This window comes from Ochotona curzoniae, unplaced genomic scaffold (genome assembly GCF_017591425.1).
Source record: "Ochotona curzoniae isolate NIBS_2020 unplaced genomic scaffold, NIBS_Ocur_1.0 contig_4612, whole genome shotgun sequence".
NCBI classification, from domain to species: domain Eukaryota; kingdom Metazoa; phylum Chordata; class Mammalia; order Lagomorpha; family Ochotonidae; genus Ochotona; species Ochotona curzoniae.
The window spans coordinates 2357478-2383711 of record NW_024466343.1 but is presented as its reverse complement, the minus strand read 5'-3'; the positions used below and the strand labels follow the sequence as shown (position 1 = coordinate 2383711).

Genomic DNA, 26234 nt, shown 5'->3' with positions numbered 1-26234 from the left:
TGCATTGTGCTCTAACACAAAGCAATCAAACTCCCCAAGGGTTTTTAACAGGAATCAAAATCTATGCAATCTAATATTCCAAATATCTTGTATAAAATATACAATATATAATACAGATGTATATTTCTATTTCCAAAATTAGAAAAACGTGTCCAACTTTCAAGGGAAAATACAGTTAACAACTAACAATTCCCAAACAACCAATATTTACAAGTTGCCAAGATTTTATACCATATATTCTAACGAAAAAAATAACTGAGCAATTTCCCTCTTAGGTACACGCTATATGCCACGTAACCTGGCATTTATTTATCAAAATGCATGAATAACTGCACTCATACTAGTGCTGCGTCCAAGGGTAAAATCTGAGAAATAGAATGAACAGATTGCTATGGAGGGAAAAATTATCAGCATGCACAAGTAAAAATAATGGAACTATACCTACATACAAGTACATGCAATCACCCAGGACGAATTTAGTAATGTCTATCAATTTAAAAATTTGTAACTGGCACATCGGCTCAGTGGCTAAATCCTTGCCCTGCAAGTGCTGGATCTCATATGGGCACTGGTTCATGTCCTGGATGCTCTACTTTCCACCCAGCTCCCTGTTTCTAGCCAAAGAAAGCAAAAATGGCCCAAACCTTTGGGACTCTGCACCCACACGGAAAGACCTGTAAGAAGCTCCTGGATTTAGATCAACTCAGCCCTAAGCTTTGTGGCCACTTGGTAAGTGAATCAGCAGACAGATCTTTCACTTTGTATGTCCTCCTTTCTGTAAATCTGCTTTTCCAATAAAGATTAATAAATCTTTAAAAATACAAAATAATAAATTATATAGATGCCTTATTAAGAATACGTGTACATAAATCAACTTTAAAAAAAAAACACTACATAACAAACTCAAAATGTACAGGATTTTATCTTTGGAAGGAAGTAATGGGTGCTACAGGAGCAGATAGTTCGGGTTCCTGCGTGAAGGCTTAATTGCCTACTCCTCCACCTATAGGTTCCTGGATCCAGGATACCAGATGGGCGCTGGTTCGTGCTCCAGCTGCTCCACTTCTCATCCTAGGAAAGCAGTCCAGGACGGCCCAAAGCCTTGGGACCTTGTAAGCGTGTGGAAGACCCAGAGGAACGCCTGGCTCCAGTTCCTGCAGTTGTAGCCATTTGAGGAGTGAACCAGCGGATGGAAGACCTTTCTCTGTCTCTCCTTCTTTCTTTAAATTTGCCTTTTCAGGAAAAGTAAGTAAATCTTTTGTTTTTAATGTAGTTTTCTCAAACGGCTGGCTGGGTCCCGTGAGCACACAGCTTATTTGTCTCTTACAACTATTCAAGTATCAAAGCAAAAAGTTTTCCAACCGATAGCCTAGTTGCATGATGGGAAAACGAAAACCTACCCTTTTTCGTTAAAACAACTTCTCGCAAACCTTACAAAGTCAACTCATCGCCTCACGGAACGTAAACTTTGAACCCGCAGTTCCACGCCCCTGAAGGATTGGTCACTTCCGCCTCTGGCTTCCTGGCTGCACCCGCCTAAGCGGAAGTACTTTTTTTGGGTCCTCCCACCAGTAGAGGGCTCTCCGGTGTTTCTAGTGCCACGACACCTCCCGTCTGGGCTGTCTCTACGGCGCCTGTTAGTTTTGCGTTAGAAAAGATACTTGCAATATAACTTTTTTCTCAGGAAATAATCTCACCAGTATCTTAGTCCAAACAACAACGTTCAGACACAAGTCTAGCCTAGCGTCTTCACTGTCAGTGCCTGACGCAGCTGGAAGCGCGAGTCAGGCAGTGTGAGGACAGCCCCAAGGTGCCGAAAGCCCCCGTCCCGATTCCTCCGGTGAAGACGTAGCTGCGGCTGACTGAGGTGGAGGCGTTCAAGATGTCGACGAAGAATTTCCGAGTCAGTGATGGGGACTGGATTTGCCCTGATAAGAAGTGAGTTCGTGAAGGGTTTGAGATGGGTCCGAGGGCTTTCGGAAAAAGCCTTTTCAGGTCCTTTTGGCGTTAGCGCTTTTCATTATTTTTCGCGATCCGGAAGCCGGGAGAAGGAGACGAACTGCCGTGTGCCGGCGGGAGGAGGCTCCCGTCCTCCTCCTGAGGGCGTTCGGGGCGTCTTTGTTTGGGTTTGTCGCCAGCGGTCCATCGGCTTTCCGTGGGCGCTGGGGGCCTGCCCTTTTGCCCCCGCCGCGGCCAGGCTTCGGCCAGCAGATCTGAGCGGGGCTGGTGCTGGGTCTCCTGCACGTGACTTTGCGGAGTCGGTGGGAAACGGGGGCATTCTGGCGCCCGTCCCGCTGCCTCCGCGCCTGTTGGCTTGGTTCAGATTTAATGGAATTCTTCGGGTGTACTGTTTGTCGCTTTCCTCCACACGCTGCGCCTTTGCGGGGCGGGGGGTGGAAAATTCTCACCTGTTTTTCCTTCATTGGTCTTTAATTTCTCCTTGAAGGGTTGAGCCTTTCGCCGCTGCAGGACTCCACGGCGGGAGGGCTGTCTGGGCCCAGTCCCCACACGTGTTGGCGGTTCTGCTGTTTAACGTTGTTACTAAAGCCAGTGCGCTTCGTAAATTACACAAAGGCACCCAAGCTGGACATAGCAGAGCATTTTTAATGCTCAGCTCGTGTTCAAAAGAATAAAAAAAGGAACTTATCTTTTTGTCCCCAGGTCACATAAAAGAAGTCATGGTAGGTAAAAGCAAACTTTTTCGAAAAAAAACAGGCTAAGTTCTAGTGTTACTGCGTGCAAATTATGTGACTTGAACTTTGTAGGAAATGTCAGTAGAGTTACTCCCTTAGGTGCTCGTGAAATAAGATGGATGGCTTGGCAGTTGAATGAAGGGTAAAGTGCTAGTTACGGATGCTTTAGTTATGAGAGAGCCAAAGATGAATAGGATTGCTCTCAGAGCTGAGACTTACTAAAAACATGGAAGATGCAAAGCAACACATTTTTCTCTTGGGTTCTTGTTCACATGAAGAATAACGTGATTTTAGCTGCCCTTAATGACAACAGACCAGAATTGAAGGTGTGACTCTAGGTGAATGCATTTCGATTCATATACAAATATGGGAATAGAAGAGAATACAGCGTGTATAGTGTAAGTTAAGAAATTTTTAGAATATTTTCAATGTTTTTTGAGTCATAAAATTTTTCTAGAATGGAAAATAAGGAAATGATTGTATCATCACTTACTGTACATCTTTTTTCTAATAGCATCTTAAAATTACTCTTTAAAAATTGAAGAATTACGTCTTTCATATCATTTGACTTGTATTTACTGACAGTTCATAAGCATTATGAAGGTCCTGTGAGTGAAGATACATTTTTAATTTTACAGTTGTTCTCATAAGATGGGTTACTTTGGATATTGAAGTTGTTGGTTGTAGTTATGTCAATTTTTATCATCTTTGCTACTGCCTTTAGTGTGTATTTATTTTGTTGAGAAGAGAGTACTGATTCGTGACCTACCAGGTTTCCTCCAATTGGTTCTTCCCCTAATACTTTATACTTCTTACATAACACATACTGCATTTTTGTGTGTTTTATTTTCTGTACTGAGAATTATTTTGATGATTTTTTAATTCCCTGGCTTCTTGTCAGTAATTCTTGAAGAAATGGGGGCAGCTTTACAAGAGGATTCCATTGTTATGGTATGCACACGTGTGGGAAAGCCAAGCCACAGACACCAGATGATTTAATCAATATTGTTAGGCTGCTGAGTGGAAGGTGAGGATTTCTTTTGCTCTGGTTGTGACCCAGACTCTGAATTGTTTCTCTAAGTCAAAGTTTTCTTGTGATTAACATTAATAATAAGATGAATTTGAAGTTTTGGATTCCATGTATGTAACAAGGCCCTTTGAAGTGTAAAGCATTTACAGATTTTTTAAATATCAATAAATGCCTTATATAAATACCGATATAAATGCCTTATGTTTTTATTTTCAGATGTGGAAATGTGAACTTCGCTAGAAGAACCAGTTGTAATCGATGCGGTCGGGGTAAGCATTTAAGCAAGATGCTATTAATACTGTATATGTAAATCATTTATTTCCCCCGATTCATATTTTATAATATTTCTTTTTCCAGAGAAGACAACTGAAGCCAAGATGATGAAAGCTGGAGGCACGGAAATAGGAAAGACACTTGCAGAAAAGAGCCGAGGCTTGTTTAGTGCTAATGACTGGCAGTGTAAAACGTATGTGTTTTGTATTGTCCTCTTCCTCTCAGAAATGTATCAGAAATTTCTCAGTATCTGAAACTCTTAAGCATACCATAAAAATATTTTCAATGCTCATTTGCATGTCGTAGTAATAATTGTTAACGCTATGACTTGCTTGTAGCAGTTTAAAAAAAAAAAAAAGACCAAAAGAGAATATTCAAAAGCACTAAGGCCTGTTTGTTATTTTCAAAAATGCTTAACCTGATATTAAGGCGAAATTCATGTTGTTTTATTACAAACTAATTTTGGAGTTGTAAGTTACATGTCGTGAATCTGATTAGGTAATTTTTTTTGTTTTAACATTTTTCTTTTTCAAGCTTAGATTTACATTTCTCTTTAATGAACGCTTCTTTATGTTAATGATCCTAGCTTTCATTTTCAGGTTCTAAAATAAGAGAATTTTATGTTTTTCTAGTGTTACCATTTGTTTAAATTTTTCCTTTCTAAAGTTGCAGTAATGTGAATTGGGCCAGAAGATCAGAATGTAACATGTGTAATACTCCAAAATATGCTAAGCTGGAAGAAAGGACAGGTAAGACATAGCTATGTTTTATCTTAATGATTTTTAAAGGAATTAAAGTTGTTGATAAATTTTTCACTGTGTCATAACAACACTGTAATCAGAAGGTGCTAACTATTTTGGGATTTTGGTTTTCTGTGTATACAGGTTTTGTTTTGTTTTTATTTATTTTTTTTTTTATAATTTGAAAGACAAAGGGACAGAAGCAAGCAGAGCACTCCTGTCTACTGGTTCACTCCTGGAGTGCTTATAGCTGCTGGGACTGGATTAGGTTACACATTAACAGGAAGCTAAAATTGGCCACAAGAGCTAGGATATGAACAAAAGTTCTTGGATTTGTGTGTGCTTCAGTCAGTACCTTAGGGCACCATAACCGCTAAGTCAGATGCCCAGTCCAAATCGTTTGTTTCAGTTTCATAATTTATAGAGTACAATTTTAGGACTATAGCTTTTGGTTGCTTTTTTTAAATGTTCCTTCCTGTGGTTGCCTGTTAAACTCCCAGTAGCTCCTTGCTCATGCATCTGGGAAGGCACTGGAGGATGATGGCCCAAGGGCATGAGTGTATAGGTGTTGGAGACCCCAAAGAAGCTCTTGGCTCCAGGCTTTTGGCCAGTCCAGCTCCAACTGCTGCAACCTCTTGGGGAGTGCAACAAGAGATGGATGATGCCTTTGTGTCTCCCCTTCTTAGTAATGTCTTTTCAAATAAATAAAAATATACTTACCCCCCCTTGTTAGTTTTGACATTATTAATGATAGGTAATAAGTGTTTGCTATCCTAGTATAACAGAAAAGGTCAGAAGAACTTTGTCTAAAGGTTAAGCCATGATTCTTAAATGGCCTACAAAATCCCAAGTTTGAGTGTAGGGTTGAGTATATGTTGTTCCCACATTAATCTCTCCAACTCAGAATTCTTTGACCCATATACTTAGCTCCCTATTCAGCATAGCCATGTGAATGTGAAACTCGTTATATCCTGCTGAATTTGTGATATTTTCCCCCTAGGACCTGGCCTTCTTCCAGTGATCTCTTTCTCATGATTAGTACTACTCACCTTACCATACTTACGTAAGCTGGAAACCTTAAAGGTTCATCTCAGCTTAGGTAGCTCCTTTTCCATCACAACTGTAGACAATGATCAGTGTGTCTTATCATATAGAAAAATAGCTTCCTGGCTGGTCTTTTCATATTCCCCTACTGACCAGTTGTAGCCAGTTTTGTTTGTTTAAGACACTTTGGATTACCCTGGGATAAAGTCAAGTTGTTTCACGTGATCTGTTTTATTAGTGCTTCATACTTTATGGCAGGAGCTACCTGGTCTTAAACTGAGCTTAGCATAATTTTGTCAACCTTTCATTTCGATTTACTCATTCTCTTCTTTCCATCCCTTCAATGTCTTTGACCTTTCCTATTTTTGTGGCTGCAATAATTCAACAATAAAGGTTGATGGCATGAAATAAGTTATTGGATTGCCCAAACCAAGCCTGTATTTTAAATCTATGTTGTATTTTTTATTGACCCTGGCTCAGCTTTTTACATTTTACCTTGAGAAATATTTGAAAAATGTACTTATAAGACACTTAACAAAAACTACTGATTGTTGGCTACTCATTTTACCCTATACTCCTGTGCTTCAAAACATTATTAAAAAAAAAAAAAAGCCTGCCAATTCTTTACCTGGTCCAGAATTAGATACTTACAAGCTACTGGTACAGTTCATAGGGATACCTGGATGAGCTGACCAGGCATGCATAACTAAAGATTGAGAAAGTCATGTTTAGTTTAAATGAAGCAGTGAAAGATGAGTGACCCAAGTAATGAGTTGAGGACTGGTCCTTCTGAGTAAAAACAAAGAGCGTTTTGTAGAGCACCAGAGACTTGAAACCATTTGGCATATTGAAGCAAAAGAGCAAAAGAATTTTACATGTGGGGAGGGGTACTAAAAACAAATAGGAATACCTGTTTTTATGTTGTCTGTAAAGTTGAGGACAAAGGAAACATACACCACTCCTTTAACTCACCTATTTCTGATTAAATAATATACTCCAGGGTTTTTTGTTAGGTAGTTAAAATATTCCCTATGTGTAGGGACAGACTCTGCAAATTTAATTTCTTGTTAAAAGTTCATACATCATATCTTAATTAGTTTCTTACTCTGTGTCCTGTATGAGAGAACGTGAAAATAGGTTTGTATTTGTGATGATAGTCGCTTTAAAATAGTTTTACTCACATGCTGTTATAAAATTGCCTGCATTAACCACAGTTTTTTTTTCTGACTATTGTTTTTGAAAAAGTTTATGTTATTCATTTGAATGACAGAACAAGAGATTTTTCCAACACTGGTTCGCTCCCCAAATGGGCACAATAGCTGATGTAGACTGGGCCAGAGTCAGGATTTTGGAATTCTATCTGAGATTCCCATATGGATAGCAGGGTTCCAAGCATGAGCCATTTTCCACTGCCTTCCTGGATGCAATGTCAGGCTGCTGGATCAGAATTGGATCATCTGGAACTCAAGCTAGTGCGCATATGGGATGCTAGTGTTGCAGATGGCAGCTTAAACTGCTGTGCCACAATATTGACTCTTTAATGTATTCTTTAGCTAGTGTATTTTACCATATTGTTTCTCATTTGTGTAACACTAAATGTGGGTAAAGAATTCTACTTAACTACTGATTCTTGATTTTAAATGCTGTTGTTTAAATATTAATACTTCTACATTATCTCTTTATGAGCTATTTAATCCATTCTTTTTTATGAGCTGTACAGTCCAATTTAACGGGCACTTGTGACATAAGACCAATCATGCTGTTGAACTAGATTTAATTTTTATTCTTATGTAAGTGATTTAATGCCCATGATTGTCAAATTCATTTTTTTTTTTTTGTTTGTTTGTTTTGTTTCATACACATTACATTTTGGTGATTCATGAAGCCTTGATTCTGCAATTACTTTGTATTGCTCTGGAATGTCTGGTCAGATTGTGTTATGTGACCACATCCCTCTAAGTTGCAGATTTGCTAAAAATTTGTTCTTTTTCTAAAAACCACTTTCTTATTTTGCTAATTCCTCTCACATTTTTGTCAAAAGCCTGTCAAATTGTAAATGTTACGATATCACATGGTGATATATTAATCCTAATTGCTTTTCCACAGAATACTTTTAATTTGAAAGTTTACTAGCTATTTAAAGAAGCATTATTATAAGATAAGTATTATAGAACAATTGCCTTAAAACAATATCAAGAGTAAAGGCTGGCCTTCAATGTTTTTATTTTATTTGCGGATTTTCTACTCTCATAACAGGTCTACTGTGTTGTTGCTCAGCAAAATTTTAGACCATCTGCAGCTGGGCAGCAGTGAAATTTGATTCTTGGTTCTTGTTGTACCCATTCCTTACAGAGTATTACTACATTTTTGAAAACTTGCTTTAAGCAAAAATTTAAAAAGATGATTTTCACCCATGAAGTACAAATCATAGCACATTTTGAAATTGGAAAGAGCTACAAATATAACCATGTGACTTTCCAACTAAGGTGTTGCTAAGACTGTTCTCTATTTTTATTTACTTGTTGTTAAGATTAATGATTAAATTTATGGACAAACTCATTAACATGTCTGGAAGTGATGTTTTTAGATGTAATGATTTTATTTAAATGGATTGTCTTAGGATAACTGTTTTTACCCTCTTTTTAGGGTATGGTGGTGGTTTTAATGAAAGAGAAAATGTTGAATATATAGAAAGGGAAGAATCTGATGGTGAATATGATGAGGTAAGCTATATATTGGTGAACAGATTGAGTATAATCTCAAATTCACAATGCAAAGAAAAATAACACTTTTCATCTTTCAAACCGACTTACTGGGAACTAACAGCTTTACCTTTTTTTTTCTTTTTTTAACAAATTACATTAATTTGAGGCCATCATATAATACAGTGGGTTGATCTGCTTGTAGAATCTGAGAATGCTGTGGAAGTTGGCCCAAGTACTTGGGTTCCTGCCATCCAAATGGGAGACCTAGATGAAATTTCAGACTCCTTACCTCAACCTGGCCCAGACTTGGCTGTTTTAGACAGTTGCAGAATGAGACCATGGATAGAAATCTGTCTCTTCCTTTCTCTTTGACACTATACCTTCCAGATAAATAAGTAAATCTTTAACAAAAATGCTTTTTTCTTAATGTATTTTTGGCTGACAAATTTTTTTTTTTTTAAGTTTGGACGTAAGAAGAAAAAATACAGAGGAAAGTCAGTTGGACCTGCATCTATACTCAAAGAAGTTGAAGATAAGGAGTCAGAGGGAGAAGAGGAAGATGAGGATGAAGATCTTTCTAAATATAAATTAGATGAGGTTAGTGGTTTTATTATCTTGTTTCTTCTTTGTCTTATTTGTACAATGACGTGCAGACCTTTGGCAACCTTAATAAAGGTGTACAGATACATTCTCCTGTGTGTTCAGTCAGTCCCTCATTACTAATATCTTGAGCTTTTATTCTGCCAAGCTCTTTTCTTTATACAGTAGTGACCAAGACAGTACTACTCTATTACTAAATTCTAATGGAGGCAGTATATACATGTACAGGATAATTCGGACACCAATAACATTAATGGGGACATTAAATGATAACAGTGATTAGAACAGCAACCACTTTGGTTTTAGTGGATGCATAATCTAAGGAGGTAAAATTTGGACTGACACTTGAATTGGTGTGACTTAGGTAGAAATACTGAGTTCAATGAGGCTGGGAATAAGATAAGGATTCTTAATTAGGAAACAAGTAACAATGTAAAGAATTTATTCACCATTCACTGTCTTCTGTGATTGGATAATGATGGGGGCATTTAGGCCTAATGATCATGCTTAGTGGCCCTTTTAGGTTTGCTGATGTTAAGTGGAGTTAGATGGTACAGTTTTAGGATCCAGCTATATGCATCTCAATTAATGACAGGTACTTTAAGTTCAATTTGAACATTAAACAAAATAACTAGCATGTGTTTCTAGGTAGTGGCTCAAAATACTGAGATATTAGAAGACCATGATGTATTTCTAAGGTCAAGAGTTTTGTAATGTATTAGTACTGGAGAAAAAAGAATGAAGTTCTAAGGTAAAACCAAGAGTGATAGAGTAAAGAACACTTAAGGATATGGAAAACAAATTCTTGACAGCTAAACTTCAGAGTGCACGTGATTGAGGAACAAATTAGCTTCATTTTCTAGGTTTACGTCTGATCTAATTTGTTTACCTTCAATAAAAAATTTAATAGATGAAGTTTGTTAGATTTTGGTGATACAGTGATAGGAAGATGTCCAAAACACAGAATTACTCGTTTTTCTTGATAAGTAGCATGAATATCTAAATGTCTGGCTATAATTGAATTTTTATTAGGATGAGGATGAAGATGATGCTGACCTATCAAAATACAATCTTGATGCCAGTGAAGAAGAAGATAGTAGTAATAAAAAGAAATCTAATAGACGAAGTCGCTCAAAGTCCCGATCTTCACATTCACGATCTTCATCACGTTCATCCTCCCCCTCAAGTTCAAGGTCTAGGTCCAGGTAAACGGGTACAGGTCAAGGGTAACATCAGTCAAAATGTCAGTATCTAACTTCTTTACTTATAAATGTCATTTTTCTTGATGAAATAAACGTTTTTTAAAAGATCATTTTAGGAACCTTTTTAAAAATTGTTTTTATCTTGATCTCTTGTTGCACATTGTTTTCCCTTATTTTCAGAAATGTAAAATCTTAAGCTGTTTTAGTCTCATGCATTTTAAAATCAGTTAAATTGCTACATATGGGAATATTTAAGTATCTAACTAACTAGGCTGTAGTTAGAATTTTTGTAAGTAAATAATTCTCATTCAAGATGATAAAGACCAATACAGAAATTTTGTAGGCAATGATGAAATCATTGCTTATTACACTTAAGTAATTTGCTTTGAAATGGGTTGCCTGGATACAAGAGCCTTAAATATACAAGTTTGAAAACCCTGTTCATAAGTGTGTGATACTGTGGGTGATGAATTTTAATCATATTCAGGAATAGAATATTACTGAGCGCTAAACAATTAGATACCTATTAATTGAGTATTTGAAAAATTAAGGTGGTTATAAAGAGTAATTTTTTAGATGACATTATTATATAGTTATTGCTTTAAGAGACAAAGGTCAGAATTAGTTTAACCAGCTGTAATTTTATTTGTGATTTTTAAAATCTAGTGAAGCTGTATGTGCCTGTGTGCTATATTGTTATTTTCCATTTAATTCTCTATTTGAATATGCAGAAAACATAAGCACGTTACATACATTCCTATATCTAGAGTTTCTTGCTACCTAGACAAGAACAAAGAAAATGGGTTATGTAGAAGAAAGTGGTGTGTTCCAGAGAAAGTAGATAAAAATTCCAGGATCCTATTTTCCTGGGTATTTGGCCCTCTGTGATTTAGAATTGATTGTAAACCAAAATATTCAGAGGCATTGCTCAGTGTTTCCAATCTGAGGGGAGGGTATAATTTAATTTCTTCAAAGTCATTCATTAGTTATTATTTAATCTTTAAAATTCTGCATTTTAAAAATAAATTTCTGCTGCAGTAACTTTTTATGTGAGAAATGAATTCTAATGCATAACTTTTCTTTTGGTCTTCGTATCACAAAGTTCACTTAAGTGGTCCTGGAAAAAAAAAACCTTCCATGTTGTTCCAGGTCCCGTTCAAGAAGTTCTTCCAGTTCGCAGTCAAGATCTCGTTCCAGTTCCAGAGAACGTTCGAGATCTCGTGGGTCGAAATCAAGGTGAATGAGGTAGCATCTCTCTGTAAAGCAGAGAGAAAAAAGTATTTAAAGGCTGCAGAAGGCGTTGCTGCTTGCCCCTCCCTTAGTTTGCTTCTATTTGTCAGTTTGATTTTAGCATTAGAAAACTAATGTATTTCCCTTCAGCTTAATTTTCTTACAATGAAGTGTTTCCATTGCCAACAGTGTGCCCAGACATTCCCATGATTAAATTAATATTGCTGGGCTTGTTTTGGTGTGAGATTTGTTTGGGTATAGCATGTTATGGTGTAGGAAAGTAAAGCCAGCTCATTGTCACCAAATCTTTAGTATTGTTAAAACTTTGGAATGGTACTTTAAAGCAGATATTCCAGTAAGAGAATAGGTTTAACTGTTATTAAAAGGGAGAATAATCTTGCCTAAAATAGATTTTGTTTTGCAAGGTTGCAACAATTGTGGAAATAACTTCCATTTGTATCAGAGACACTAGGGAACATCATACATATATTTTTCTCTGAAATTTGGAACAGATATTATACAACATTTGTAGAACACTTAAAATTGCAAAGAAGGATGGTTGACTAGCATAGCTTGTGTTTTTGAATGAGCATTGTAAGATTTCAGAATTTATTTAGTGACCTCTGTACTGGGAATCTAACATTTATTTCCATTTTTACTATTTCGTCAAAATAATGTTGCTTTTGCTATTAGGTTAATATATTGATCTAAACTTAACACTTGTAGAAATATCAAAAGTTTAATAATGGCTCTTGGTAGAAAATTACTGGTTTGTTTGAGTCAAATCATTTGAAGGGAACCTGTTTAATTACAGTAATGAGAAAAGAGTCACTTGTACTCATTAACCAATATAAAATACAGAGCAAATGTGTTTTACGTTACTTTGTGTTAATATTACAGTCCTGTTAATTTAGTGTTTCATAGGTGAAAATCTTTGAGTTTTGGTATTCCCTTTGGAAACCAACACAGTAAAGCTTTGCAGAACAACCTTCATGTTTTTCCCAATTTTTATTGCTTATAACTTTCCAAAGAATTCTCCTTTTGGGCTTTCTGGTTTTATTTTAAGCCCAAAGGTGAATTTTTTGGGAAGTTTGGGCTAAATTCCTTCAACCAAAAATATAAAAGGTGAAAAAAATTGCATTTCAATATTTGCACATTTACCCCTGCAAAGCATGTGAATATCAACACTTTATATTTATTTCATGAATAGAGATCCTTTAGAAAAACAATCTTAATAAATATGAAACAAGCTTTAGAGTTACTAATTTTTCTTTTAATATTTAGTACCTGAATATGGTTACTATTCTTGTCCCATATTCCTGTTTTATACCAGTTTAACCTAGTAAGTTATCATTTAAATCCACAGTTGTTGGGTTTTTTTTTTTTTTTTTTGAGGAAATTATGTAGGACATAACATTTTTTCTGCCTAAGTGGAGATGCAATTTTTTAAACAAATTCTTTCAAATGTAATTACTGTCTGTTGATTTTACTATTTAGAAAGCCTTAAACAACAAAAAAGAATTCTGTTAATACAATACGCTGTGTTCAGTTACAAATGATGAAAATCCTAAAAATCCTTAAAATCCTAAAACAGCATAAAATTAAAATAATTATATTTAAAAAGAATGTTTTCATGATTGATCCAGAAGTCTTCTGTTGAGTAAGCAGTAAGTATTCCTTATAAAATTTTCATAGTTATAAATCCTGTTTATTTGTGGAGCTGATAACAGTTTTCTTCATGTCTTCCCTTAATAAAATGTTTGATTTGTTTCTCAATCAATGAAGATCCAGCTCCAGGTCCCACAGGGGCTCTTCTTCCCCACGAAAAAGATCTTATTCAAGTTCATCATCATCTCCTGAGAGGAACAGAAAGAGAAGTCGTTCTAGATCTTCTTCAACCAGTGATCGCAAAAAAAGACGAACAAGATCACGGTCACCCGAAAGGTTTGGGTTTCTGTAGAAATAAGAATGGGTGTTCTTAAGTGTGTTTGGTAAATTAAACTACCTAGTCATGGGTTAAATTTTATTGTCTCCTCTGTCCCAATTTCAAATTATACTTTTCACCTTTGAACTTCAAAAAAAAGCACTTTTGCATAATATTTGTACTTTGATCAGATCATTTAGGAAAGTTATAGACTCAAACTACTCTACTCATTTTACTGTTTGAATTTTTATTTTCACATACAAAATTATTATAGCCAACTCTCGGTTATTTCTGTATTTTTAGATTGCAGTTTGGAAGCTCTATGTTGAATTGATACCTTTTTCCCATTAAATAGTAGAAGTAGGAATTTAGGGCATCTGTTAGAATAGTCATCTTCCTTCATAATCTGAGAATCCATCCTCATTTACATACCTATAAATATTGCCATGGTGAATTGCTTCATGCCTTTTGCAAGGAAATCATACCAAAATCATTGATCTTGTACTCTTGAAATTAGACTAATTACTATTTCATTAACTTTTTCTTGGTTCTCAATGTCTTAGTTTTATGGTCATTTTAAATGGCTTCATTTGTAACTTGGAATTTTTTCATACACTTTTAGCTTCTCAAAGTAATGATTTTGTGAAGTCTGTGTAGTGTGGGTTCCAGAGTAGGGTTTTCTCATGATTCCTACTGGTACAGACCGTTGAATTTGGCTTTTTTATTTTTTTTTAAGAGTTTAGATACTAAGATTACACATAAACCTGTTTCTGTGCATTTATTTCTTTGTACAATAATTGCTGACTCTGTACTATTGCTTTCTTGCCACTTCTGCAATTTTTTATCTTAGCCACATATAATCCCCTTAGTTTGTTGTCATCTAAACTTAATGAACATGTTCTCTATTCCATAAGCCAGGTGATTGGTGAAAACACTAAACAACCCTGAGCCCAGGGCCAACCCCTGCGGAACACCACTACTTTACCCAGGTTGATATTGAATTATTCATATTAGCTGCATGAATATAACCTTATAATTGTACAATCAACTTGTGTGACCTAGATCTCCAAAACTTAATTATTTGTGAATATATTTTGGCTTATGCCTTGCACTATATGTTATACATATAGTTTATTACACTTTTCTACAGTGCATCACAGAGATTGAACCAGTCATGCTTTCATTACCAATTTTGTATACCTTTGTTTTATGTAGTCTATAATTTTGATTTTTGCAAGGCTTTTCCTTCATTATCTTAAATAATTGAGAGGTGGCTATATTTTTAAAGAAGACCAAAATTTTAAATTTAAAGATGTTTATTATATTGTTACTGGGCACAACCAAGTGTAAATCCCAGAATATTTTATGTGTGTAAGTTTATATCTTAGTTTCCAGTTATTTTACCATCTTCAAGGTGACTTAATTTTTTCATGGTTTCATAATCTGAAGAATGATGCTGAAATTTCACTTTTTTCATTATGTCTTAACAGGCACCACAGGTCATCTTCTGGATCGTCCCATTCTGGTTCCCGTTCAAGTTCAAAAAAGAAATAATGTGTTAAAATTTACATCTTAAAAAAAATCAACACAGTGCATGAAACATTTTTAAAGAAGTTGGTGTCTTACTTGGTCAGAAGTGCTAAATCTGCTAGTAGAGGTGCATGTTTTTCATTGCTTTTCAGGACAATACATGTTGTGTTTATTTGTGAAATTACAATTAAATTGCATTTTAAGCCATAATGTCCCCAAATAGATGCTCTGTTCATTTATAGCCATTTGCACCATTTAAAACCATCTCAGCTATAACAGAGTACTGTTTCTTAATTTACATTTTTGTGGGGATTTTTTTTTCCTTGTTTTTTGTTTTTGTATTTTTGTTTGTTTTATTTTGGTTTGTTTGGTTTGATTTTGAACTCTAAATGTGTCTTGTTAAGTTACCTAGGCTTAGGCTTGATAAGGAGGCAAGACTGGTAAATTAATTGAAAACTTTTGTGCTTATGTTAATCTGAGAAAAGGACTCAACTCATTACATTAAGCTATGTCAAAAAATGATTCTTACCAAAAAAAAAAAAAGTTGTGAAACAGCCAGTAATTTATATTGAAATTCCCTACGCTGAGGGTGCCTTAGAATCATTGTCTTTTATCCAGCTTTACTGTTTTGCACCATCACATTTAATGCAAAACAATCTTGTTAATTGAAAGAGAAGGTGTTACTCATTTCTCTTGCTGACACACAGTTTGGGGTAAGAAAGAACGTCTAATATTTCATCTTTTTTCTACGGATACAGTTACCTGATAACAAAAACATCTTTCAAAATGTTTGTTTAAAAGTTTGAGAAGTTTTATGTGATATCCTTTAAAAATGCAGTTATCAGATACATTAGGTTAGAAAGGCTAAATTGTACTTAATAAGCCAATTAAGGAAGCCATTTATAGTGTGTTTCTGTTTGGGTTAAAGTCCAACAGATACTGTGAATTTAAGAGCATTTGTGTTGACTTGTTTAAACAGGTTGCATTTAAAATTTTCTTCTGAATAACAAAAGAGGTGTTATTTCTGCATGGTGTAATAAAAAGTCATTATTTTTCTTATCACTTGTAATAACTTATGGCTTAAAATGCTTTCAGAGTTTCATTTCTCAAAATCTGGTCACTTGAGCTCCATTTTGTTTTCTGGTTACAAAACAAAAAGATTTCTCTTAACAGTATCTTCAGTGACAATACAAGGTAAGTATATTAAGGGAAATCAGTAATTGTGCTTGGGGCTTTTTGTTCTGGTGTGTTGCTTTTTCTCCATAACATTGTCTGCTGCAATTGAAATAAAAGTTAAAACATTTTAAGGTACTTAGTAGACAGACCAAAATTATATTTTTTTTTTCTCAAAGTGAATGTTTTCCTTCAAGTGATCTAAAAATGAAAGCAAAAATATGTAGAAATATTTTGATAATATTTTTACAATGAGCTTCTCATGTTTTTTGTTTTAATTTTCTTTGCTATGTTTACTGTAGGTTGCACAAGAACTTTTACTATCTTGTAATTGTGCCTCAGACTTTTTGAAAGTCCACCTTTAAATTTCCCAGATGACCTAGATTCCACTTGTTACCATTGGTTTATTCTTGTGCTTTCTGTATTTAACACTTCGGCTGTTCTAAGCAAGTGCAAGGTTATAAATTTAGCTAGTAGTTTACAGACAATTCAGATAATTATGGTTTCATTTGGTTTATCTAAGTTGTACTAGTTCATTTCTTATGGAAATGATGCTGTAGACAAATGTAAATAAAGTCTGTGAGCCAAGCATCAAGTGGTGTTTGTTAGAAATAAATGAGATTTTTTTAAAAGTCTGATCTAATGCTCATTTGTAAGGTAATTGCAGTTTTGTCACTTTCTACATTATTTCATTTCTGAGGTATTTGAATTCACATAATTTTTACGTATGAGTTCTCAGTTTAAAACATTGCAAAATTGTAACTACTACCTAACCTTGATACAGCTTCTTATTTCAGATCATTTCATCTACAGAGTGCTGGCTGGTCTCTGAAATGATGAAGTTTAAAACAAGCTCCAAATATAAGACCTCTAGGCTCAATTATGAAGCTATACCTTAGGTCTGTTTTGCTATCTGGTATGCACAATACCTTGTTTAAAACTTTTCCTAAGAAGTTAGGGAATTGCTACACTGCTCTCAGTTTTTTCTTAAGTTATAAATGTTTTCTATTTAGAAATAAGCCTGTGTAGCCTTCCTCACCTGGACATTGTTTTAGGAAATAATATGTAAGGTATTAATTAAAAATAATTTTAGTAGGTGTCACCTAATTTTCCCTGTGGTATTGTGAGAGTACGTTTTGTTTACCCCTGTTTCATGAACAAGCAGTTATTAACAAAACTTGTTTAAGGGAATCACTGACAGATTTCACACCCATGTTTTATCAGTGTTTTATCTGATAAAAAGTCAAATACCATCTTTGAAAAAAGAAAATATGAATTTACTAAATAAAAAAATGCTTTTTTTTTTAATTTAGTAGACAAACTAGTCAACTATTGTTGGAAAGTTTGGTAGACAAAACATTATTTTTGGAATAATCAAATTTATTTCTACCCTTTCTGTACTAATTATTTACATCTTCTCAAGATAAATTTGCTGAAACTGGGGAACCAACAGTGGTATGTTTCTATTAATTTTAGAGTTCAGATTTCATTTCATTTTTTCCATTAATTCCAGAATCCAGTATAGATTACTATCTTGCATGACTGTCATCTTCCAATATCTTCTGATGTGTGACAATTTTTTTCCTGGCTTTAATGGGTTTGACAATTCTGAAAATACTGGCCAGGCTTCCTGTAAATGGTCCTTACCCGCATTGTAAATTTGGCTAGTGTTATAGAATATTGGAAAAAACACAGGAAAAATCCTTTATTAATTTACGTCTTAAAAGGTGAACATATTTTCCCTATGGTATTACTGTAAATGTTAACCTTCATCACTTGGTTAAGAAAGGGTTTGCCACAATTAACCATGGCAGTTACTACTTTTCCTTTAACCTACTCTTCTATCAAGATTTACTAAGTATACCTCACAATAGCGAGGGTGAAAAGTAGGGAATTAATTTCTGCCTATTACAGATGGAAATCCATGCATATTTAGAAATGTTTTAACATTTTTATCCACTTGTTTTTATCTGAATGTACTTGTATGTTTCTGCTTGTTCTATACTTGCTCAAAGTTTTCACATATCTTCCATTGACAGTTCCTTCAACACAATAGCTAAGGAAAGTCATCTCTAGCAATGGTGGTGGGGTTGGAGAGCTTCAAGCTGTATTTGAGAACCTTGATGGGTACTATATGAGGAGGGATGGGAATGGATAGCCTGGGAGCCAAATTTTGTAGTCCAGTAAACAGTCTCTGAAGCTTTTGTGCAGCCATATTGATTGCATGGTTAGATTATACACAGATTTTTAAAAAATGAATATAAATTGCTCTCTAGTGTCTGTTTAGCAAAAGGTCTCTGATAAGATTTGCAATAGCCACGTAAATACTAAATGTATCTGTGAGTGAGCAGGATAAAAGATTTTGAGCAAAATTAGCCAATTTTATTCAAAGAGATACAAAATGTTTCAGGTAAGAGGAAGTATAAAATGGGAATGATCCGTCTTGCCTCAACTTGTTTATAGAGGAATAAGATGTTTTTAGGGAACCAAACATTCTGTGGCTGTGAGATACCTTTGAGAAAGGAGAGGAAGCTTTAGTTTCTTTAAGGATTAAACTAAACCACATTGAACTCAGAATTTAATCCCTACCCCAAAAGGAACCATCTGCTGCCTGTTATTACAAAGACTAAATGCCTATAATTTAACTGAAATGAGTTGTTTTAGTAATTGTGATCTGGTGGTAGAGTTGACCGATTTGATGTCTTCCCACTGAAGTTGAGGCTGCCAAGTTAAATATTTCTAATAGAATAGCTGTTATGTTTCTGGGAAGGATCTTTATACATGTCTCTTTGCAGATGAAAATCAGAGGGTCTGCCTTGTACAAATGAAATGAGATTTCAGAGATGCTCATGATAGCATCTGATAAATTAAACGTGCAGCAAATATTTGTTATTCTCAACCCCATCCTTGTGTTTTAGATACCAGATGCATATGTTAGCTTGCAGGTGCCTATTTCCTTCTTATCTGGCATATCACATCCATATATATCGCTACATCCGACACTGCACGAAGACTGATACTTGGTATTCCAATTTTATATTGATAACCAGCATTATCAGTATAAAATCTCTGGGATTTCCCTTTGCCTCTTCACTCCAAAAACTACCTGATTTAGCTGGAACTGAGACTTTATTTTAGCCCTCAGCCCTATACCTTTTGAGCTAATGATTCTACTCGTGTTGTCATTTCTTTAAAACCTTGCAGTACCTTGCTTTGATTTTTTTAGTTTAAGTTTATGGGTTTTTTCCCCTAGTGCTCATACTCCCCAATTTGGTGTAAACACATGGAGCATATTTACTAGAAATGTGAGGCATGCTGAGCAAATAACATTTTCACTCTTGCACAGATCACTCTCCCAAGATACCATTCCATACACACACAACCAGCCTTTCTACTTTCAGCCTGTGTGATTCAATTGAGAACACTAAAATGACCCTTGTTTTCTCTAGTTTGAGTGCAGTGAGGTTTCTGAATTTTCCTACTGTAGCTCTTGAAGTTACTATCTGTTAACATCTCAAAGAAAAAAGATCATTTTTTCCATCAATACTAGTACAGAATAAATGTTTATTTTTTCGGCTAAAAGATTGTCGTTTCTTAAAGAAGTTTTATACTAAAGTTAATTAGATCACTGTGGGAACTAGTGGTTGGTTTGTGTCAGGGCCACTTCAATTAAAGTGCAATAGGCCATTTATGAACTGAAAAAGTTCAGCTGTGTTTCAGTGGAAGATAGACTCAACCTTAGCTGTAAATAATTGTGTTGTGCTTTTGCTATGAAGTATGCAACCTTAGATCATAGATTAGTAAGTTTGAGAAATAGATAAGCTCACTGGCATACATTTTGATGTATTAAATAATACTTGTGACCCCTTGGCTGTATTTTTAATATGCCATGTGATCTGCAAAATTAGCCTCAGGAACTTCTCAATGAATGGGTAAGCGCCCTTTGAAATGTATATTACAGTGAGTGCGATGGTAGCGCTTTTGCAAAATGAGTAAGACAGTTACCTTGTTTTGAAGTAGGAACAGAGCTCAAAATAAAGATGTTGTACATTTACACCTTAGGTGTTATTTTTAAAAAAAGCATGTCTACTTAGTAAAGAAGACAGTCAAAAGGGCCTTGTGTGGTAGCCTAGTGACTGAAGTCCTCATCTTGCATGCACTGCAATCCCATGTGGGTGCTGGTTCATATCCCAGCTGATCCACTTCCCATCCAGCTCCTGCTTGTGGACTGGAAGAGCAGTAGAGAATGACACCCACATGGGAGACCCAGAGGAGGTGCCAATCTCCTGGTCGGTTTCAGATGAGCTCAGCTTTAGCCAAAGCAGTCATTTGGGGAGTGAACCAGAGGATGGAAGGTCTTTTTCTTTGTAAATCTGACTTTCCAAGAAAAATGAATCTTAAGAAAGTCAAAATGGAGGTGACTGGGCAAGTTGTTATGAGTGGATCAAGTTGTATTCATCCTCATCTGTGGATATAGGCCTTTATAATCAAGCTGTTGACATAGAGCATGCCAGTTAAAAATGTTTGCTTTTAACTGGGAGGTGGGAACACAGATTGCCAGTCTTATTTGAGAATTTGAAAACTTATATTTGAGATACTAACAGCTGTTTCATTTTTGAAATTCTGAGGAATACTGGGCAATCAGATTGTAAGCCTTACAGAATAAAAGTGGAAGCAGAGGATTGGGATTAAAGTTATGCTTCCTCCCCAAACTAGGCAAACTGTGTAGATACATTATTAGGTGATAATTTTTCAGTTACCCTGGTGGAGCTCTGCATTCTGCTTCACCTGAGGGTAAGACAGGAAATCAGATCATCAAAGTTCACAGGGGGAGTCCGGGGCTGTCGGTGGTTTTCAGTGTAGGTCTGCAGAGGGTCCTCTTGACAATAGGATTGTCTTGACATAAGCTGCCATGAAGTAAGATAACAAGTCTCCAATAATTTGGCCCATGAAGCTTTTTGTCATTCATAAGTTGAACCTGCTCAGAATCTTAAGCAGAACAGCAATGGCGATAATAGATGTATAAGAAGCAATATTTTTAAGTACAGTAAAGTCTAAGTGAAAATGTTAAGCATATAGATGGAATAGGAACTTCAGCTATCTAAATTATCGAGCAGACTTAAAACATTTTTGAACACAGCAGTCTCCTGACTTCAACCTGGCACAACTCGGCCAGTTGCAAGGATTTGAAGGGTGAAATGGACACTGGAAGGTCTCTTATTTATCTTTGCAAATAAAATGAATTTGAAAAGGGAGAAAGACTCCAGCTGGCACAATGGCAAGGCATGCCCCCTGCCATGCAGGGCATCCATATGCTGCTGCTGCTGCTGCAGTTCCAGGCTGGCTCCCCACTAATGTTCTGAGAAAGACAAGGCAAGGCCAAAGCTCTGGACTCCTGCACCCACGCTGTTAGAGAAAGAGCTCCTTGCTGCTTATTTTAGATTAGCCCAGCTCTGGCTGTTGGGACCATTTAGGGGATGAATTGGTGGGTAAAAGACCTCTAGCTTTTTAAAAAGCTGAGCTAAAAATTGCTAAACATAACCAAGCATTAGTTGAAATATAAATACCTGAAAGATGACAGAAAAAGTGGACAGCACAATGATGGAATACAAGAAGCTTGTGGAAAATGAAATAAAAAGGCAGTTGTCGTTAGCTTCCATTCCGTCAAGTTTTCAGACTTAAGGTAATGCTAATCACACATATAGTATAGTCATGCCAAGAACTACCAAGGTTCATAGGAATTCAGCCATTGCATTGTATATGTATTACATTACTTTACCTAGAACATAAAGAATGAAATTCAGAAATGTTTTTAGGAGTAGGAAACTTACATAAAAACAAAAGACTAACAAATTAGAACTCGGAAAATTACCCTGGTTTGATGAGCAATGACTAGCATGGCACTGCAGTGATGGCCAGGTCTGGTTGAACGTAGAGAATCTCCTTAATATCATTGTGTAGCACTTAAGAAAGTGAATACTCGAAATACGTTCAGCATCTCCAGAAAGTGTTACCGTGACCTTTGTCATGAGTAGTCCACGCTTGCTCTGCCTGGGTCACTTCCACTTCTGAGTATGCTGCATAGCACCATACCTGCTTATGTCAAGTTTCATTTCCTTCTGTTAGAATTTCTCAGCATCATGACCTTGACTCAGATTTCCATGACAGGATGTGCTCTTGCCTGTAACTGAAGGAGTGTAATGTTTTGACATCCATCAAGCAGAACATTGGCTCCACTTTACATCTTCAGTTGGAATTCTGTAAGCCCAGCTACCCGAGATGGCTGTGGTGTTGACTTGTTCCTGCTTTTCATCGCCAGCCTTTAGTTAAAGTGTGAACGGTTGATTTTTTTTCTTTGCAAATTGATGTGGATACTCCACTGTTGCCAACATCATCTTCAACTTTTTCTTGTCCCTTTGTAAATTGACTTTTCTATTTAAGAACGGCTGGTTTCTTTGTGAAGATTGATTTTTATTGCAAAAGGACATACAGAGAGAAAGATTGCCCATACACTGGTTCACTCTATAAGTGGCTGCAACGGCCAAAGCCAGGAGCTTCTTCCAGGTCTCCCACGTGGTGCTGGACCCCAAGGTCTTGGCCCATCCTCTGCTGTTTACCCGTAACACAAGCAGGGGACTAGATGGGGTGTAGTGCAGCCAGCACATCAACCTGCATCCATATGGGATCTTAGCAAATGAAGGCTAGGACTTTAGCCGCTAGGCTATTGCACCAGGCCCATGGCTGGTTTCTTTGTATTATCAATTTCATTTTTTAAAAAGCGCCAATGAGTTCACCATCCTTTCACTCAACTTACATTATAAGGTTTGTATTTTCTCTTCAGTTGTAGAAGACTTCGCTCTGATAAGGGTCTGCCTTCAAACTGGCATGTCCATTGTGTCTCAAATTAGATCCTGTTCAGACATGCTATAGTCAATATGAATTTCTTTTCAAGCATTGAAGTTGGCATGCCCACATACAGGCTGTTTTGTAATTTGCATCTATCATGAACTTGCTGAAGGCTCCTCTTCAATGTTTTTATTATTATTTTTTAAAGATTTAGTTATTTTTATTACAAAGTCAGATATACAGAGAGGAGGAGAGACAGGAAGATCTTCCATGCGATGATTCACTCCCCAAGTGACTGCAACAGCCAGTGCCTTGCCAATCCGAAGCCAGGATCCAGGAACCTTCCAGGTCTCCCACATGGGTGCAGGGTCCCAAAGCATTGGGCCATCCTTGACTGCCTTCCCAGGCCACAAGCAGAGAGCTGGATGGGAAGTGGAGCTGCTGGGATTAGAACCGGCGCCCATATGGGATCCCGGGTGTGCAAGGCAAGGACTTTAGCTGCTAGGCCACGCTGCCAGGCCCCTGCTGAAACTGGGAGAATCAGAACAGATGAGATATGGCTTTATTTGTGCAAAAGCAACAAAAGCAGTAGGTACCAACACCTGTGATCCTGTCAAAGCAAAAGTTGCCTGGTCTGAGCAAAAGTCGTAGTGTTGCAGAGAGCAAGAGATCACACCAGACCCAAGTGTTGGATGTAAGGAAGAGTGCTTGGCAACTGCAAGCCCAGCTACATTCCAGGAACCAACACACTGCATGACTGAAGCCGGGGGTGGTTAAGAACTCATTAACCTGTAGCAGCCAGGCATTTCAAATCAATTTAGGAGCAACTAATCAGTGAACTTGGCTCTTAGTTCCAGTCAGGTACAGAAGCAGATAGCTGTGTTTAGCACTCGAGATTTACCACTACCCTGGTTAGTTACTAACAGATGCACCCTGCTATAATAGCAACAGTTTTGGGTGATACGGATGGCTTTGCATGCATTGGCTTTCTGGAGGACCAAAGTGAAGCCATGTTACTGTGGGAGATTTTGTGACAGACAATGCTTTAAGCAAGGAAATACCTGGAAAAGCTACACCACTGAGTATTACTACATTGCTTGCACATTGCTTTCATCAAACATGGGCAGGTTCTAAACACTTTTGATGGTATGTCATTAGACATCCTCTTAAAGTACCAGTCTGGCTCCTCCTTTTTGATTTTCTATATCAGACGCTTTAAAGATTTTTATTATTATTATTGGAAAGTCATATACGGATAGAAGGAGAGACAGAGATGAAGATCTTCTGTCTGCTAAATCACTGCCCCAGCGGCCATAACGGCTGGAGATGAATCAATCTGAAGACTGGAGCCCAAAGCCTCATCCAGGTCTTCCACACAGGTGCAGGGTCCCAAGGCCTTGGGCTGTCCTCAACTGCTTTCCCAGGCTGCAAGCAGGGAGCTGGGTGGGAAGCAGGGCTGCCAGGATTAGAATAGGTGCCCATATGGGATCCCTGTGTGTGCAAAGCTATCACACTGGCCCCCTCTAATTTAAAAACTTTAAAAGGCACCCATTTTTCTTAAGTTTAATGTTGAAAGATTGTACTGACATGTTTGAATTAGTAAGAACTTCAGTTCTTTAGGGATGTGTGATGGTATTGATCACAATTGTCTTTTATTTAAGCGGAACATTGAGAAATAAAGCTTTTATTAACTTGAGGTTATGCAGGCCAGGGGCAGTAGCCTAGTGGCTGAAGTCCTTGCCTTGCACTGACAGGGATCTTACATGGGCACCGATTCTAATCCCAGCAGCCCCCCTTCCTGTCCAGCTGCCTGGAAAAGCAGTCAAGGATGACCCAGAGCCTTGGGACTCTACACCTGCATGGGTAACCCAGAAGAGGCTCCAGGCTCCTGACTTCTGATTGGCTCAGCCCCAGCCATGCAGCCACTTGGGGAATGAATCGACGGATGGAAGATCACCTCTGTCCTCTGCATATCTGACTTTACAATAAAGATAAAATCTTTCAAAAAGTGAAGTTATGCAAACTCATTGAGGTGTATAGCTTTTTGGTGAATTTGGATTTTTTTTTTAAATTGAGAATTAGACAAATAGTTACCTCTGTTCTGCTGTTTCACTCCCCAAATAAAATAGCTAGAGTTGGGCCAGGCCAGAGTTGGGAGCCAGAAACACAATCTGGGTCTCCCACGTGATTGTCTCTAAAGGTGCTGCCTCCAAGGATCTGTAGTAACCCGGAAACTAAAGCCAGATTTCAAAAGCCAGGATTTGAACCAAGTTACTCCCAAATAAGATGAATTGTATTAACTACTAGGCTCAAGTTTCACTCCTATTTTTCATTTTTATCTTGTCATTTCATTTTTCCATAAACTTTGTGATGCCTCTCAAATTACTGCAAAGTCAGAATTTTACTCAAATAATAAAGTCATACAAAGAAAAAGGATGAAAAGGCTTTCAGATTAAGGGACTCAAGTACTTACATGAACTAAAAACAAAACAAAACCTTTATAACATCCTCTTCATTCTGTTGATATAATTCTATTGGTGTTTGAATGTTAAATGTAGCAATCCTCTTGAGACTCCTATGTGACCTTGAAAACTATACATTGCTTTTCCCAAATTTCACATAAACCCTGCCTCCCTGGGATCAAATGTTCTGTTAACTTGAGATTTAGAATTAAAAGGTCTCAGGACCTGGCTAGTCCTCCCTCTTGAAGTGCCGGCATCCCATTTGGGTCCATGCTCCACTTACTATCCAGCTTTCTGCTAATGGCTTTGGAAAGCAGAGGAGGATGGCCCAAACTTGGAACCTTGCACCTGTGAGGGTAATCCAGGATAAGCTCCTGGCTCCTGGCTTCAGAAAGCCTCAGCTTCATCCATTGCTGCCACTTGGGGAATGAACCAACAGATGGAATCTATTTCTGTAAATTTGCCTTTCCATTAAAAATTAATATTAAGGGCTCATATAAATAAATGAATTCCACAAATGTGAACTTTTATCTGTTGCTTTGTTCCCTTAAAAAAATCACAATAGTGATTGATAAAGATTACATGCTTACTGAATACTAAATAGGTAAAAATACACCAAAATTAACATGACTTCCTTCCATGATGAAACCATCAAGGGACTAAATATGTAAAGCTATTTACTAATAATTGCTTTGTATCCATGTTTAGTGTCTCTCAAAGATTCAATAAAAGCAAATTTAAAAATCAAACTTGAATATTTATAAATTTGATTTTTAAGCAAA

General features: G+C 36.6%; 1 protein-coding gene across 4 annotated transcripts; it reads left to right on the top strand.

Annotated features, from left to right (window-relative positions):
- Positions 1-1639: 1639 nt before the first annotated feature.
- On the top strand, positions 1640-17591 carry ZRANB2 (zinc finger RANBP2-type containing 2). 4 transcript variants are annotated; one of them, XM_040987279.1, is made up of 12 exons: positions 1862-1938; positions 3595-3720; positions 3940-3992; positions 4081-4189; positions 4663-4745; positions 8427-8503; positions 8948-9082; positions 10118-10290; positions 11437-11523; positions 13303-13461; positions 14356-14430; positions 14932-17591. In XM_040987279.1, the coding sequence occupies exons 2-11, from the start codon at positions 3647-3649 to the stop codon at positions 14387-14389; spliced, it is 984 nt and encodes a 327-aa protein (XP_040843213.1). In that variant the 5' UTR covers positions 1862-1938; positions 3595-3646; the 3' UTR covers positions 14390-14430; positions 14932-17591. The 4 variants fall into 4 exon arrangements, with proteins under 4 accessions (XP_040843211.1, XP_040843214.1, XP_040843213.1 ...); XM_040987280.1 differs by lacking the exon at positions 3595-3720 and having other exon boundaries at positions 1816-1938; XM_040987276.1 differs by lacking the exon at positions 14356-14430.
- Positions 17592-26234: the final 8643 nt, after the last annotated feature.